The sequence below is a fragment of the Wyeomyia smithii genome, chromosome 2 (assembly GCF_029784165.1).
Source record: "Wyeomyia smithii strain HCP4-BCI-WySm-NY-G18 chromosome 2, ASM2978416v1, whole genome shotgun sequence".
Classification (NCBI taxonomy): Eukaryota; Metazoa; Arthropoda; class Insecta; order Diptera; family Culicidae; genus Wyeomyia; species Wyeomyia smithii.
In genome coordinates, this window is record NC_073695.1 from 46,060,942 (window position 1) to 46,078,111 (window position 17,170).

At 39.0% G+C, this 17,170-nt stretch overlaps 1 protein-coding gene across 2 annotated transcripts in view; it reads right to left on the reverse strand.

Annotated features, from left to right (window-relative positions):
- The window catches only part of LOC129722123 (uncharacterized), a 279,868-nt gene that overhangs the window by 22,623 nt on the left and 240,075 nt on the right, over window positions 1-17,170 (reverse strand). For both annotated transcript variants that reach the window (XM_055675370.1, XM_055675369.1), the window contains 2 exons: window positions 14,222-14,731; window positions 13,576-13,698 (listed from right to left, as the gene is read on the reverse strand). In XM_055675370.1, the coding sequence (XP_055531345.1) occupies window positions 13,576-13,698; window positions 14,222-14,731 (633 nt within the window). The remainder of the gene's footprint in view (window positions 1-13,575; window positions 13,699-14,221; window positions 14,732-17,170) is intronic.

The following is a 17,170-nucleotide window of genomic DNA, read 5'->3' on the forward strand; positions in this document are numbered from 1 at the left end:
TTGCGTTCGTAAATGAGAGAGGAAATGATTTCCCATCATTATAATTGCAAGCTTCAGTGGAAATTAAGCTCGCAAATGTAATTATGAAACTGCATTTCTCTCGCAGCAGTGGTGCAGTGTAGCCGTTCGATGCAATGCGATTCCAACAGTTACGGAAGTGCTGCATTCATCACAAATTGCAACTCAGCGATATGCCATCGACAGTTGGAGCCGATTTATGATACCTCATAGTTACTTTGTAAATGGACAGGTGAAAGGCTAATTTTATTCTGAATAGGAAGCAAGAAGAGGGATAGCGCTGACGGGGAACGTTGGTGATGGAAACAGAGGAAATAATTCATGTTACAACCGGGTCGGAACGCTCTTAATGCTGATGCAAATGTTACTATTCTTGAGCTATAACCATATAGACTTGGGAAGCACGCGGTGGCCTGTTATATGAGGAATTTCACGCAAACTCAAGGTTTCAGTTGAGCGTTTGTAAGTTGTGTTTTTTTTTTGAGTTCTATTATGTAGTGATTCATTCCTATTTTCGTCAATATTTCGTTCCCCACGTCACATTGGGAGCGAGAGAAAAAGAGCTTGTGACGTTATACTTTTAGATGCGTAACTGAGTTCTCGCTGTTTTTTTTTTTTTTTTTTTTTGAATAAATATTTAACTATATTAAAAAAAAGTTACCTACAATTGATTTAATGTATTGCCCATCGCTAGCTACAAACTTGTCTCATCTTTCTGGAAGGGGTCGAATACCGTTACGAGAAAAGTGTTCGTCTTTTGAGGCTATCCACGAATCAAGACACTTTAGGATGTCTTCACATGAGAAAAATTCCTGATCAGCCAAACCATGCGCCATTAAATCGAATGACGAGGGGGGTAGGACTTTCCGTTCGAGTATTTATGCCTATGTTTTACTACTTCGGTTGTATGAAACCGAGCGTTGTTATGCGCGTATTGTGGCCGTTTTTCGCTCAGTGCTTGGCTCAATCGCATTCATTGTAAACATTCAAAACGTTTCCCAGTGATAGTTTCGTTCGGTTTCAACAGCTCATAATAAAAAACTCCTGCCTGGTCCTACTTAAAACACAGCATAACCTTCGCAGCGTGTATAGTCCGTCGAACCGACGACATGCCCGAGTAGCCTTCATGACTTTTCTTTGTTTGAGTTGCTGTAATGAAACCAGTTTGATCACCCGCCACGATGCAATGAAGAAAACCCTTCCTTTTTTACCGCTGAGGCAATTGTTTACAAGCAAAAAAACGACATTATGGACCCAAGTTCTGTGTTTTCGGAACATTTATAAAGCATACAATCTTGGCGGGCAACTCTCAATATCGAAAATAGCGGTATCTGTTGATGTCTTCGAAGGTCTGAGACCTTTTTTAAGTCTTTAACAACGAAATTACCGTCTTTAGATAAGGACGGAGCCAATGGCGGCACATTGTTTCAGTTAGAACAACATTTCCGTGCACTTTTTTCAACTCTTGATGCACTTCAACCGTCGCTTACTTTGAATGAAATAAGAAAAGTAACACTTATCGCAAATGATGATTATTTGGCACAGAATTAATTTTTCATATAGCTAAGAGTAGCAATACTCAAAGGGAGAGATATGCGAAGAGAATGTTGTGAACCAAACGAATATGTCAAAATTCGAGCCAAACGAACAAAGAAATAACACTTCGAAAGGTATTGCAATCAGGTACAATAGAGGATATATTTAATTTCACGCGTATTTATGCTCCAAAATTGCTTTATCACATCTTAGTGATTCTTAACTGGTGGTTCATAAACCTTTTGTATGGGCAACAAAATAATGATCAATTATGATGAAAGTATATAAAATTAAACATAAACATAAAATTTAACACCTTCACGGTTTTTGTGATGCACTTCATTATTCCCCGAGACTTCTACCGTCACCATCAGTTATACGAGTCGAATGAAACAACAGATACCGCTGAACCCGCGGTTGGCAGCACCTTCTCCGAATTGGTTGAAACTTTTTGTGTGTGAAGACATCACCTAATTAAGCATCTGTACATACTTACTTTTTCCAAAATTAGTATAGACTGTCTTCTGAAAAGGGCGAAACTTTTTTTGCCGATTTTTTGTAAATCAATATAATTCAAAAACGGTAAATTCTACAAAAATGTGTTCTATAAGTAACTTTTATCATTCGTTGTTTTGCTTTCGTCTTGATTAGACGCAAATTGTTTATCTCCGTTTGATTCGCAAAATAACAATACACGAGTTATCGTACGGGTGTTTTTTTGTCGATCAGTTCTTGTGCTGCGCGATAACAATAGCCTGCATTTTATCGGCAGAAACATCTTCTGCACACTGGTAGGGGCAGACTACCCCGCCAGTGATCTGATACGCAGCTGATATATCAGCAAGAATAATTCTCCCGCACCGCTGTTACCCCACTAGCAGCACGGACCATCATACGATCGAGCGAGTGGAAGTCAACTACAAGTGGCATCTACAAGGTCGAGTGTAAGATACGGCCACTGTGTCACAACACGAAGCTGGATCGTCATTGTTTGTTCTGCGGAGACACTCGATCAATCCAACTATCAGCCGTGAGGTCGTGACTTAGACGTTCGGTGAAGTATTCACTTTAGAATTTTTATCGTTATTATTAATATTTATAATATAATTATATAATTAATATTATTATTATTATTGTTATTATTATAATTATTATAATTATTATTGTTATTATTATTATTATTGTTATAATTATTAATATTATTACTATTATTACTATTGTTATTAGTGTTAGTATTACTGTCTTTTTGTTATTTTGATCCATTGTAGTTTGAAAAATTGTTTTTAAAATTTAATATCAACTACTTGATCCCCCCACCCCCCCACATTCGAATATTTATCGTTTGTGTGCGGTAGAGCGTAACGCTCCCGCAAAATGGACGACATGCAGGTGCAACTATTCCTGGATGTGGAAACAAATGGGGAAGAGATTGAGATCTCCCCCATCAATTCCCCTCTACCTTCCCCGCTACCTAGCTCCGTACCAAGGGTACCGGCAACACGGGTGAGGGCTTACCCAGATGCTTCGAAAGGTCCATTCGTAGTTTTCTTTAGGCCCATAAAGAAGCCTCTTAACATTATACAAATAGGCGAGGACCTGGCAAAACAGTTTTCGGACGTAACCGAAATTACAAAGGTTAGACCGAACAAACTGCGAGTTGTCGTGAGTAGCTTGAAGCAAGCAAACGCAATTGCTAGCTACGAGCTCTTCACGAGAGAGTACCGCGTGTACATCCCTGCCAAGGACGTGGAGATCGACGGTGTGGTTACCGAAGGAAGCCTCACGGTCGATGACATTTTGCGTCACGGGGTTGGCTGCTTCAAGAACCCCCTGATTCAAGATGTAAAGATACTGGATGTCAAGCAATTGCATTCAGTATCCATCGAAGAAGGGAAGAAGAAATACTTCCCTTCTGATTCCTTCCGTGTAACATTCGCCGGATCCGCACTGCCGAACTACATCTCTTTGGACAGGGTTCGTCTGCCTGTACGCCTGTTCGTACCGCGGGTCATGCATTGCCAAAACTGCAAGCAGTTAGGTCATACAGCCACCTACTGCTGCAACAAGGCACGCTGCAGCAAGTGCGGAGGCAATCATGCTGAGACCGCTTGCAGTGAGGATACTGAAAAGTGTCTTTACTGCGAGGGAACTCGGCATGACCTTTCGGCGTGTCCCGCGTACAAACAGCGCGAGAAAAAAATTAAGCGTTCCCTTAAGGAACGATCAAAGCGCTCTTTCGCAGAAATGCTGAAGAGTGCTGAGCCACCCTCGACAGGAAACATCTTTTCTTTTTTGCCAACCGATGAGGGTACATCTGACGATCCCGCCGAAGGGTGTTCTTATGCCTTGCCAGAGGGATCTAGGAAGAGGAGAATACTCAACTCTCCTAATCTTTCTCGCAAAGGTCGCAAGATAACCCCTAGCGGAATGACCAAAAAGACAACACAAAAAGGAAGCGGTAAAGAAAAACCGAAGCAAGTGCCCCCATGTTTTAATTTCAAATCAAACCAGGAGTACCCACCGCTTCCTGGGGCACCAAAAACCCCTCGTGCACCCATTTCTCGATCAGAAGACATAAAAGAAACAGGGTTCATAAAATTCTCTGATAATGTGGACTGGATATTTAAAACATTCAACATACCAGATCCCCTACAAAATATTCTTCTTGCCCTTCTCCCTACAGGGAAAACCTATTTGAAGCAACTCACAGCAACTTGGCCCCTCATTTCAGCTATCGTATCTTTCGATGACTAATACGTCGAAAGAGGTTAGGAATTTTGTCACTGTGTTACAGTGGAACTGCAGAAGTATCATCCCCAAATTCGATTTATTTTCACATTTGATAAACACATACAATTGTGATGCGTTCGCGCTCTGTGAAACTTTTCTCAATTCAAATGACCAACTTAATTTCCACGATTTCAACATCATTCATCGAGATCGAGACTCACACGGTGGAGGGGTACTTTTAGGGATCAAAAAGTGCTATTCTTTCTTCCGAATCGACCTCCTCGATCTCGAATATTGAAGTTGTTGCCATTCAAACGAATATGAATGGAAAAGACCTTTGCCTTGTTTCATTATATATTCCCTCATCCTCGCGGATTGAACAGAAGCAACTCCTTGATATAGCAGAATTGCTTCCCGCACCTTTTTCGATTTTGGGAGATTTTAACTCTCACTGTTCGCTATGGGGGTCGCTGTACGACGACAACCGATCTTCTTTAATCTGTAACTTGATCGACGACTTCAATATGACAGTTTTGAATACTGGGGAAGCGACACGTGTACCTAATCCTCCAGCACGAAACAGCGATGAGCACTCTTTGGGATACCGCCAGGCGCATGCGGAACCGTGACGTTTCGAATGAAAGTGAGGAGTATTCTGATCGCTGGATACTCGATTTTGCCAAAAAGGTCTGTCCGGACTCTGTACCGGAACAGAAAACCTTTCGGGACGCGTTTTTAGTAACTACGGAATAGCCTCCATTTTCGATGTTGGAATTTTCAATGGCTCTCCTGTCGTGCAACAATAAGGCTCGAGGGTTAGATAGAATAAAATTCAACCTGTTGAAGAATCTACCCGACTCTGCAAAAAGACACTTGTTGAATTTGTTCAACAAGTTTCTTGAGCTGAATATTGTTCCGCATGACTGGAGGGAGGTAAAAGTCATTGCTATTCGGAAACCCGGAAAACCTGCCTCTGATCACAATTCATATAGGCCGATTGCGATGCTCTCTTTCCTCCGTAAATTAATGGAGAAAATGATCCTCTTACGGTTAGACAAATGGGTCGAAACAAACGGGTTACTTTCAGATACTCAATTTGGCTTTCGCCGGGGCAAAGGGACGAACGATTGCCTAGCGTTGCTTTCTACTGAAATTCAACTAGTCTTTGCTCGAAAAGAGCAAATGGCTTCTGCGTTCATGGATATTAAGGGGGCTTTTGACTCTGTCTCTGTAGAAGTTTTAAGCGCGAAACTTCATTCGCAGGGACTTTAACCAAATTTGAATAACTTTTTGCTCAATTTGTTGTCAGAAAAACATATGTATTTCTCACATGGCGATTCGACAACTTCCCGAATGAGTTACATGGGCCTCCCCCAGGGCTCATGTTTAATTCCTCTCTTATATAATTTTTACGTCAATGACATCGATGAATGTCTTGCAAATTCATGCACGCTAAGGCAACTTGCAGACGATAGCGTTGTATCCATTACTGGTAGCGAGGCTAGCGATCTGCAAGGACCATTGCAAGATACCTTAGACAATTTGTCTGAATGGGCTCTTAAGCTGGGTATCGAATTCTCTCCGGAGAAAACTGAGCTGGTCGTTTTTTCTAGGAAGCATAACCCAGCTCATCTGCAGCTCCTACTAACGGGTAAAACGATCTCTCAGGTTTAAGTCGCTAAATATCTCGGGGTCTGGTTCGACTCTAAATGCACCTGGGCTTGTCATATTAGGTATCTGACACAAAAATGCCAACAGAGGATTAATTTTCTTCGTACGATTACCGGAACTTGGTGGGGTGCTCACCCAGGAGACCTTCTAAGGTTATACCAAACAACGATATTGTCAGTTCTTGAGTACGGCTGTTTCTGCTTTCGCTCCGCTGCGAACACACACATTATAAATTAGAGAGAATACAATATCGTTGTTTGCGTATTGCCTTGGGTTGCATGCAGTCGACCCATACGATGAGTCTTGAAGTGTTAACGGGTATTCTTCCGTTGAAACATCGTTTTTGGAATCTCTCTTACCGGTTGCTAATTCGATGGACAGTTATGAACCCATTAGTAATTGAAAATTTCGAGGGGTTGGTCGACCTTCAATCTCAATCCAGATTTATGACTTCATATTTTGACTATATGGCTCAAGATATTAATCCTTCTTTATACGATTCCTCCAATGTCGCACTTTTAGATACTTCTAATAATGCTATATTCTTCGACACCACCATGAAACAAGACATTTCTGGTATCCCGGATCAATTGCGACCCCAAGAGATCCCTAAGATTTTTGCTGTTCAGTACTCTCTTGGGATCATCGAAACCCTGCCCATAGACCACTACTTCATCTTCACAGACAGTCTCAGTGCCATTGAGGCTCTGCGATCGATGAAGACTGTGAAGCAGACCCCGTATTTCCTGGAGAAAATACGGCGGTTTTTAAGTGCTTTAACAGATAAAAATTACCGGGTTACCTTAGCGTGGGTCCCTCCTCATTGTTCCATTCCGGGCAATGAAAAGGCTGACGCTTTAGCTAAGGTGGGTGCTATTGATGGCGATATTTATGTAAGACCAATTGCTTATGATGAATTTTATAGCATTTTGCGTCAGAAAACACTCAACAGTTGGCAATTATCATGGAACTCAGATAAACTGGGCCGGTGGCTACATTCCATTTTTCCTAAGGTATCGACGAAAGCATGGTTCAAGGGGTTGGATGTAGGTCGGGACTTCATTCGCGTGATGTCCAGACTTATGTCCAATCACTACACGTTAAACACGCATCTCTTTCGTATAGGGCTTGTAGACAGTAATCACTGCGTTTGTGGCGATGGCAACCACGACATCGAGCATGTTGTTTGGTCGTGTACCGAATACTGTGGTGTTAGGTCTGAGCTTATAGATTCCCTTCGGGCCCGAGGAAAACAACCGAACGTACCCGTTAGAGACATTCTGGGAAGCGGTGATCTCCAGTACATGACACAGCTATACGGGTTTATAAAAAATGCTGGCATTAAAATTAGATTTTCTTTTTATCTATTTGCTAGATTACAATTCCCGTCATAAAATGAATGAAAATGATACACCATGGTGGAGACACTAAAACGAAGACTCGGTTCCTTCATGTTCACGCAGACACCTCAGACCTAAACTGCTCAAATGGAACATCACTGCTTAGCCATGTACAAATAAATGAATCCTGTAACTCAATATAGTTAAAATCAAAATTGTAACTCCCCTCCTCTCACCTTAAATCCCCACTAGCTCTTAGTCGGCCAGGAGATATAAAAAATGGGCCTCCCTCTTTTCCCTGCTAACTTAGAATTAAAAAAAAACATGCAATTGGCTCAGTTAAACATAATATGTATCGTGCCGTGTCAAATAAACTACTTTCAAACTAAAAAGTAACTTTTAGGAAATTGTCTAAATTTTCATAATATGGAAAAAATTATATATCAAGTCCTACACTGAAAAAAAAATGCAATTTAAACACAAAACATCGATTTGAAAAAAATGGTCATCTCCGAATTGGATAAAAAATTTTTTGGTGAAAGACAACATTGTTGGCCACATTTCGTTCATACATCGCAACTTGAGCATATTTAAGGAAAATAGTTATTCTCTAAAATAAATGAAAATGCAAACTATAACCAAGGTATATTTTTTTTAGTGTAAAACAACCTGATAAAATGAAATACTTGTTATGTTTTGATTATTTTAGTTTTAAACAATTTAAAACAAGTAAAACTCAATGCCTAATTTCAATATATTATGTGTATGCATGTACCTAAAGTTCATTGTATTACAACTTTTTTTTTAAATCGATGTTTTGTGTTTAAATAGCATTTTTTCAGTGTAGGACTTGATATATAATTTTCTCCATATCTTTTTATGAAAATCAGACAATTTCCTAAAAGTTACTTATAGAACACTTTTTGATAGAATTTACCGTTTTTGAATTATATTGATTTATAAAAAATCGGCAAAAAAAAAAGTTTCGCCCTTTTTCAGAAGACAGTCTATACTAATTTTGGAAAAAGTAAGTATGCAGAGATGCTTAATTAGGTGATGTCTTCACACACAAAAAGTTTCAACCAATTCGGAGAGGGTGCTGCCAATCCTTGAGACGATTTGGGATGAAATCCGTCTGCTTTATAAATGTTTCGAAAACAAAGAACCTGGGTTCATAATGTCGTTTTATTTTTGCTTGTAATCAATTGCCTCAGCGGTAAAAAAGGAAGGGTTTTCTTCATTGGCGGGTGATCAAACTGGTTTCATTACAGCATGTGAAACTCAGTTGCCAAATTAGCCATTTTTTTCATCGTTTATCTCTCTCTCTCTCTCTCTCTCTCTCTCTCTCTCTCTCTCTCTCTCTCTGAGTATTTCTAGCTTAAAGTATATGAAGCCACAATAAAACCACTGTTTAATTTATGTTTTGATAAGTCGAAATCGATCAGCACTTACTGCTGGCGCCATCTAATGACAACTAGCGAGAACTTAGCGGCGTATTTAATAATATAAAAAATCATATTGAAATTGAAATAATCACACACAGACATGAATTAGAATAAATTGAGTGCAATCCTACTCCGTTAGACAGTCCTTCAGAGTATGAGTAGAATTCTGATGCCTTCAGTCCCATATTCTTCAAGGCAAATGAATTCTAATGTTGTCATGTTTTCATCGGTATTTATTTATATAGATTCAGAAGATCAGTGAACCAGTTGTATTGCTCTTTTGACGTAGGACTACGTCTTTGTTTTCTATACTAGATTACACTTTGTGAAATTGAAAATGAAACTGGCAAATGTTTCGTCAGATTTCAAACGATTATAGCGAGCGAACGACTTAATGCATCTTAGTAATTTATATGTCGATGGATAGATAAAATGTGTAACAATTATTTGATATGATGTTCAACATTGTTGCTTAACTACTTAATCCCGAGCACAGATAACAATAACATGGACGAAATAAATTCCACTGCCTACATATTTTGACTCAACAAAGCGTTCTGGTTTGTTTGTCTTTCTCTAAGCTGCGTGGCCACTCCCCAATGACAAAAATCTACTCTGAACGCGATACAAAAGACTGCGTGTAAAAAATTCAGCTTCAGTTTCTGTTCGTTCTGTTGCTGTTCTGCACACGTGAAGATTATGGAATCGGTTCGGTTTTATTTTGCATACCGCAGCAACAGGCACCTTCGTACACTGCATGATATTTTTAGGGGAACAGCGGAGAGCAAATTTTATGCGCGGCCAACAAAATATTCAATGCTACCGGTGGTGGTGCGATCGTCAGCATTCTGTAGCACACATTTCAAGCTGAAGATTATGGAATCGGTTCTTTTCAGAACTATAAATACTTGAAGATAAAAGTTATGAGAATTTTCACAGCTACTACTAGTGTGAAATGTTCATCCATTTCTCAATAATCATTTTTACAATAACGACCAGGGCGCACCAAAGATAAACGGTAGTGTTGCCTATGAACAGTTTATCACAAGATATAACCCTCATTTCAAGAATTTTCACTGCTAAATTGAGTGATTTTCCGGTTTAATTGTTTGTTTGTACCCATTAGAACACCGTTATCAGTCAAATATTAGAAACGGAAATTAGTTAATCTAAGATCCAGAGTGATTTTCGCATCGGAGAAGCAAAAACTTTCTTTTGATGCTTATAAAAATCACTCAGTAGTGTCGAATGTGTTTTGGTTTGTTTGTCTTTCTCCAAGCTGCGCGACCACGCCCTAATGGCAAAAAACTACTCTGAACCAGTGATACATATACAGATTAATCTGCATCTATACAGATTTTTGCGTTTTTTCCATACATATATCTGCATCTACAGATTACAGATTATCTGGAAATAATACAGATTTATACAGTTTTTTTTTAATAGGGGGGGGGGGGGGGGTGTTTTGTGATAAATTAATTATTTACTAATATTTATTCAGAATTTATAATATTCAGAATTTTTATTGTGTGTTCTGCCACAAACGGTGACATATCAACACTATTACATATATTTTAAACTTTATTTCATTAAAAGATTGTAATTGCTTCCGCAGTTAAGTGAATATAATTGTAGGAAAATTGTAAACCTACTTGTCAAAAAAAAAAAAGAATTTAAAGCTAAACCTCAATCTAACCCTACACCTATCTTACTGACTATAAAGTGAGCTAATCATTGTAATTGAGAATTGCAACGATTTTAGTCGGAACTTAATGATAATTTGGTTTGACATATTTTCTAATGTTTCTACATCAGTAAGCCTGTGTAGTTCATTCATGCTAAACCAGCGAGGACGCTTCAATATCATTTTCAGAAGTTTGTTCTGAATCCTTTGGAGTATCTTCTTTCTGGTTGTACAACTACTTGTCCAGATGGGGATTGCATATAAAATTGCTCGTCTAAATATTTGTTTGTAAGTTACCAGTTTATTCTTGAGACAAAGTGTAGAATTTCTGTTGATAAGAGAGATTTATACAGTTTTTTTGGTTTCCATGGGGTCGTAAATAAATTTACTTGATATAGTTGAAAAACAAAAATTAACTCAAATGCGGTTCAGCGTGTCGGAGGTTTAATATACTCATATGCTACACATAACGTTGTGCATGAATGAGTCACGGGACAAATGTTAAACAAGCTATAATGCGTTTTTTTTTTCGAGAAGGATATGTTTAGTACATATGCAGATTTTCATACAGATTTTTTGAAATTTTACCAAGGTGACAGGATTTTTAGAGCTCCAAAATAGAGACGAAAATGTGGCATCACTGCTCTGAACGCGATACAAAAGACTGCGTGTAGAAAATTCAGTTTCGGTTTAGTTTGTTACACAATAGCGAGTGCAGTGCAGCTGTTAAAGGTACGCGACATTGAGAAACGAGAGCTGCATACGAGTCAACTTCCAGGCACTGCATACGGCAGCAACAGTTACCATCGTACGCTGCAGAATATTTTGCTGACACAGCTACTGGAGGGCACAGCTACTGGAGGGCACAGCGGATTTCTAACTGAAGATTATGGAATCGGTTCTTTTCAGAACTATAGATGCTTGAAGATAAGAGTTATGAGAATTTTCGCAACTACTACTAGTGAAAATTTTCATTTATTCATGCATCGTTAGTTTTACAATAGCGACTATCAAAAATAAACGGTAGTGTTGCCTTTGAACAGTTTAGCGCAGCATATAATATATACATTTAGTCCTACGTCAACAATTCATACAACCCCCAGGACTGTATATTCCACGTTTGCTACACCATTCGTGTGCCCTGTACCTGTGGGTAAACGATGACAAGGAAATGTAGAAATTTTTTCGGTTTTTCGGTACAGATTCTGTACCATACAGATAATAGATTTTCGAGAGATAGTACAGATAAGAACAGTGATAAATTTTCAGCATTGTTATATGTAGCTACGAAAAACAGTTAAAAAAAAAGTTCAAAAATTATTCAAACGTTAATAACTTTTTTGTTTTTCATTTTATCATCAACAAAGTTTGACAGATAGTAGTACATATTGTCATCCAAAATTAGATTTTGAAAAAGGTACTTTTTTGAGATATTCAATATTTTGTGGCAATTTGAAAAACTTGGCACAGAAAAAAAACTTTTTTGCAGTGTATATATTTTTTCTAGAACCGTAATTTTATTACCTACAACTTTGCTGAAGACACCATTTCAATCGAAAAAGTCGTTTTTCTTATATAGAATTTTTTATCTTTCAGTCGCCATTTTGAATAGGCCCTTTAGAAGAGGCAGTCGCGACTAGCGAGTCTACATGAAGAACTTATATCATAAAATGACTTCTTTATTAAAAAGTAACAACTGTGTAAGGTTTCAGCGAAATCGAAAATGGTTGATCAAGATCGATGTGCGTAGTAGAATGGTATGACTCTCCTGCGACAGTTGTTGTCCTTCGCTGTTCGCTACTTTGAGGCAGAAGGCTAAGTCCGTAAGCGATTTTCGAAGTTGGCTAGACATAGGAAAAATAGATCTTCTATTTCTGCTAAAGCTTGAAACATTCTACTTGGGTGAAAAGACCAGTGGATAGTTCTAGGGTGATTGATCGTGGTTCGCACTATGCAAAAACTGATCCTGGTTCGTGCTATTAACTTAATCATCGATAAACCATTGAATAGTCAGAGATTTTGAATTAAACTTATTTTCAAAGCTGCTTCTATTTTTCAACGATACATGCCTTTGAGTTTTTTTTAATAAAACTACTTCAAATAGCCCTCAAAATTCAAAATCAAAATTCTGTTTAAGCTTCTCTACTGTATTTTCGCCCCTGATGCGCAACTTCTAATTATTTTAAAACATCGATCCATCGATATTTTACCAGTATTAAAACTTCTTATTCTAGTAAAAAAAATCTGATTGTGAATTATTTTAATAATAAAACATTAGTATTTAGTTCCTGGTTCGCACTGCAAATATTCCGGATTCGCTCTAACAGTTTCACCAAACCACCACTAGAGACAGTGCACATTGTTTTTGTTGTAAGCTGAGAATTTTAGTCAACCACTCTGCAGAAACGTCGTGAAAAAAAAAACAAAACTGCTCCAGGGAATTATAAGTGGCGATATTTGGCAGAAGGAACATGGCTCGGGATAGTAAAGCAGTAAGCGTGAAAGAGGAAGGGTAAAATCATAATACACACAAAAGCGGATAAAATAATAATAAGCATGCCACGAAAAATGAACAAAGAGACTCTGCTACTATTACAGTAAACAGGAACTGATATTTGCTATAATATAATAGCATAGAAATAGTAAATATTTACTTTGTCTAGTGCCTACTTTAGAGAGCGCTATTAGCGGCTCGGAGACATGGCATGAAATCCCTCATATATAAAAGGCTTGCAAATGAGATTCGAATAGAATAGCAATGGCGTAGAATTCTGTCTTTAGATATTCAAAGCAGTACAAAAGATATATGTCTGTGAAGAATGAGCTGACAGAATGACAAACAGCAGCACACATTCTCACACATACAGAAAATGTTTCGCTTAACGTACGCAGAACTTGATGTCCACACTTGGTTACCGTGTTCTAATTCTAAAGCAGTGCGATAAATTTCCTCTCTGCTTCGCTTTCTCCATCGACTGAATGCATAAATCAGAACGTTATCAAAGTGTAATTAGATTGTGATGAATGCACATATAATTGTTCCACTTGTTCCACCCCCTGCGGCTCTTTGACGGCAGCAATCTTTTGTAAACAGTATGGTTTGCAGTTTGAGATCTAGCAGTATTCTGATATTTAAAGTTACTCTACTAACCTAAGCAGTTGTGCTTATCGAGATCCAGTTTGAAGCCGTATTTACAGGAGCAGTAATAGTTACCGTCACCGTTTATGCAATGATGCTGGCAACCGGCGTTGTCGTTGTCACACTCGTTCGTATCTGTAATGTATAGGAACAATAAAAGGGTTGTTAGTTTAGTTTAGAACATAATTTTACCCAGCAGCATGTGCTTCTGGTTCTGCTTGGATAATTTCTACCTACTTTGAATTTTAATAAAATCTATGTTTGAAAGATAGTCTGTTAATTTGACACTGATTATGTCCTGTTAAATTTTTGAGACTTTGCTGATGTGATTTTTGCTAGAACGTTTAAATTAAGCGTAATTCGCCTCAGTTTCCATGAAATCCAAAATCTAATCTACTAATCGTAAAAAAAACTAAGTTATTTTTCCCAAGAATATATGAAACAAACTGAAAACCGAGCTACACTTTTTGATTCAATTGAATCATCATTCTTCAGACGCTGCTGCAAGTGTGGTTTCGTTAAAACGCTCACCACTCTTGCAACATTCCAGCTTGCAGAAATTATCTCGCCCAAGCCCAGTTCGACTACAAATGTCGCTTAATCTGAACGAAAGTGCAGACCGCATGTGCCGCGAACGCTGTACTACACTTGAACCTACCTTGACAGTCGCCCATTGTCGTATTGAAATAATACCCGGAAGGGCACAGCGTGTCATCGCTTTCGTCGGCCAGCTCGTCCGATTGCTTGGACAGCAGCAGCTGTCCACCAGCCGGCAATCCGAAACCATCCACCTTCACTTCCAGTTCATCCTCCTGGCCTAAACACCGGTACGAGCCGACCGTATTGATGCAGCTTCCCTGGCATCGAAACTCCTGCTTAATCGATTTCTGATTCGAGCATTCATCAATGTCGATGCAGGTTTTCCAGTCGTCGTCCAACATGTACCCTTCGGGGCACACGCAGAATGCCCGCCCGAGCGTGTTTAGGCAGGTGTGCGAACAGCCGCCGTTGTTGACCGTACATTCGTCAATATCCTCGCAGCTGTGGCCATCCTGCGACAGTCGGGTCCCCGGTAACCCGGCACAGCTGCACCGGTAACCGCTCCAAGTGTTGATGCACGTATCCTGGCAGGGTCCGTGTCCGTTCCGCAGCAAACACTCGTTCACGTCTGGAAGAATCACAAAAGCGAATTCGGCCTTTAGTATCATTTTATTTTGCGAGCCATTTGCACTGTGGCTGCTGAAACAAGAGCGTTTAGAATTGAGATTTGCCGGTTTTAAGAAACATGGTTCTTTCGAAAACCATCGACACAAATGATGAAAAGCTTGTAGTTTTCATTTCTCCAGTACGATCACAGTGAAAGCAATCGGACGGGTTCAAATAAATGCTTTCTCTCGGTGCAGTTATAACATCATTAAAATAAATACATAAATGCGGCATTCAAACCATTCGTCGTCTCGTTATAAGCAAATATTTTCGACAGACGGCAGCTTCAACCGCATCGGGCCACATTCAAACGAAGTGATTGTGGGTTGCTGAAAAGTTGTATCCGTAATTATTTGTGTATAAGCCCTCGGAAAAACGGACCCGCATAACCGCACTATTGCAAAACCACTCTGCTAGTGCAGTTTGCTGCGGAAAGTTACAATTTCGCTGCTCATTCGGCTCCTACCCTTTACCTCCACTCGTACGGTTTGCTGCGAGGAGGGATCGGGATTTATATTTCACCGTAATCAGCAGAAATAGTTTTCGTGCTCTTGAATTTGAAAACACGGGCTTACGGTTTCCTATTATGCACACCCCCAGGAAAGGATTAATGGGAAATGGATTTGGGACTCGATGGGCATTAATATTGGTGTATGGATTTATGCAGAAACTGCTGGAACAGAGGGATTTCGCGCTAACCTAACATCGTTTTCAAATTTCAGTAAAACTTTGGTATTCAGTGATATCGGTGATTTAAACAACTTTGCAATAACCAACAATAAAAAATAAATGTTCGATGTACCATCATTTCACCAACGTTGTAAGCAGATTGAATTTTGGATGAACCTCTGAAGAGAAGGTAATCGGAATACCTTTTAGATGTTCAATTCCGAAATTGTAGGCGTTTACGCAATGAAAAAGTAAAATGATGGTAGGTAAGCATCTGGAATCAACAAAGTTCAGTGGCGACGCAAAGAAACTCGAAACCGAAATGCTCTTCAAGAGACCTAGGCTGACGAAATGTGATGGAATTTCGCTCGCCGATAGAAAATTTGTGCGGCATGTTAGAGCGAAAGAGTCCGATTACTTCTTCGGAGGATTTCGTACATTTTGTTCCTCGAAAGCCGGTTTATGTTTATCTCATCAGGGTAATGGGTAAGATTCGAAGACTATACCTCAATATTGCTATTTTAGTTCATCATATCAAGTACAAACAAATGAGGCAATAAAAATTTGGAATCTGTTCCGAGAAAGTTGAAACATAAAACTATTAGGCTAGTAAATTGAGAAGAATGTGCCATGAAATCAAATTTAAATTTTAAATTCGGCCCCAAAATGGGAAACAACTATGCGTCCTCTTTTCGACAGAGACGATGGAGACGCCCTGTCTATTTCGTTTGAAGTGAGTTTGCCGGTCACTTTATGATCGAGAATCGTATATATCAGTGCACAATACTGAGCACTACAAGGTGTTGGATTTTACAGATATAATTTAAAAAATAAGAGATTTCTATGAAAACTGTGATCTTTTTAATCGAAAAACTATCAAGAATTCAAATACCGTAAGCCGGGTTGGATCCCATGGCGATTACAAGGCTAATCTTTCAAAAATAAGTTTCCCCGAATGTTTAACCAAGAAAGACTAGTCTCCTGACCTAAAAACGATAGCTGACAAGTCACAGATTGGATGGCACAATTTCACCCCGGCTTAAAATACACAATATTGTGAACGATTGTTAAATTGACAAAAAATTTTAAGAGATAATGTATTATTGTATCTATTATTGCAGTTATTTTCCTCTGGAATAAATTTCTTGTTATTTCTTGTTATATTCAGCTGTTCGTCACGTAATCTCTGACTATAAACACGGATTCGTGAAAAAGCGATCAACAGTCTCAAACCTCATGTGCTTTGTGACAAACGTTTTGAAACGTATTGAGATGTAATATACATCGATTTTTCCAAAGCATTTGACCAGGTTCCGCACATGTTAGCTGTAGAAAAAATGAAACGACTTGGCATGCCCGAATGGATAACCAATTGGCTATTATCATATCTTACGGGTCGAACAGCCTCCGTTCATGTCCTAGGAAGCCATTCTTACTGTTTTCCCATACCTTCCGGAGTACCCCAAGGTAGCATATTGGGACCGCTTATCTTCGTACTCTTTGTGAATGACATCTGCGACTCCACGCCTCTGAAAAATTATTGTATGCAGATGATCTTAAAATCTTTCGCACTATTGCATCTTTTTCTGACGGCAATGCCCTGCAGCATGATGTAGACAGCATATTGCATTGGTGCCTTGTGAACGGCATGGAGGTGAACACGGACAAATATTACATCATTTCGTTTAGTAGGCTTCGAAGCCCACAAGTTGTGGGCCACAACATTTTACGT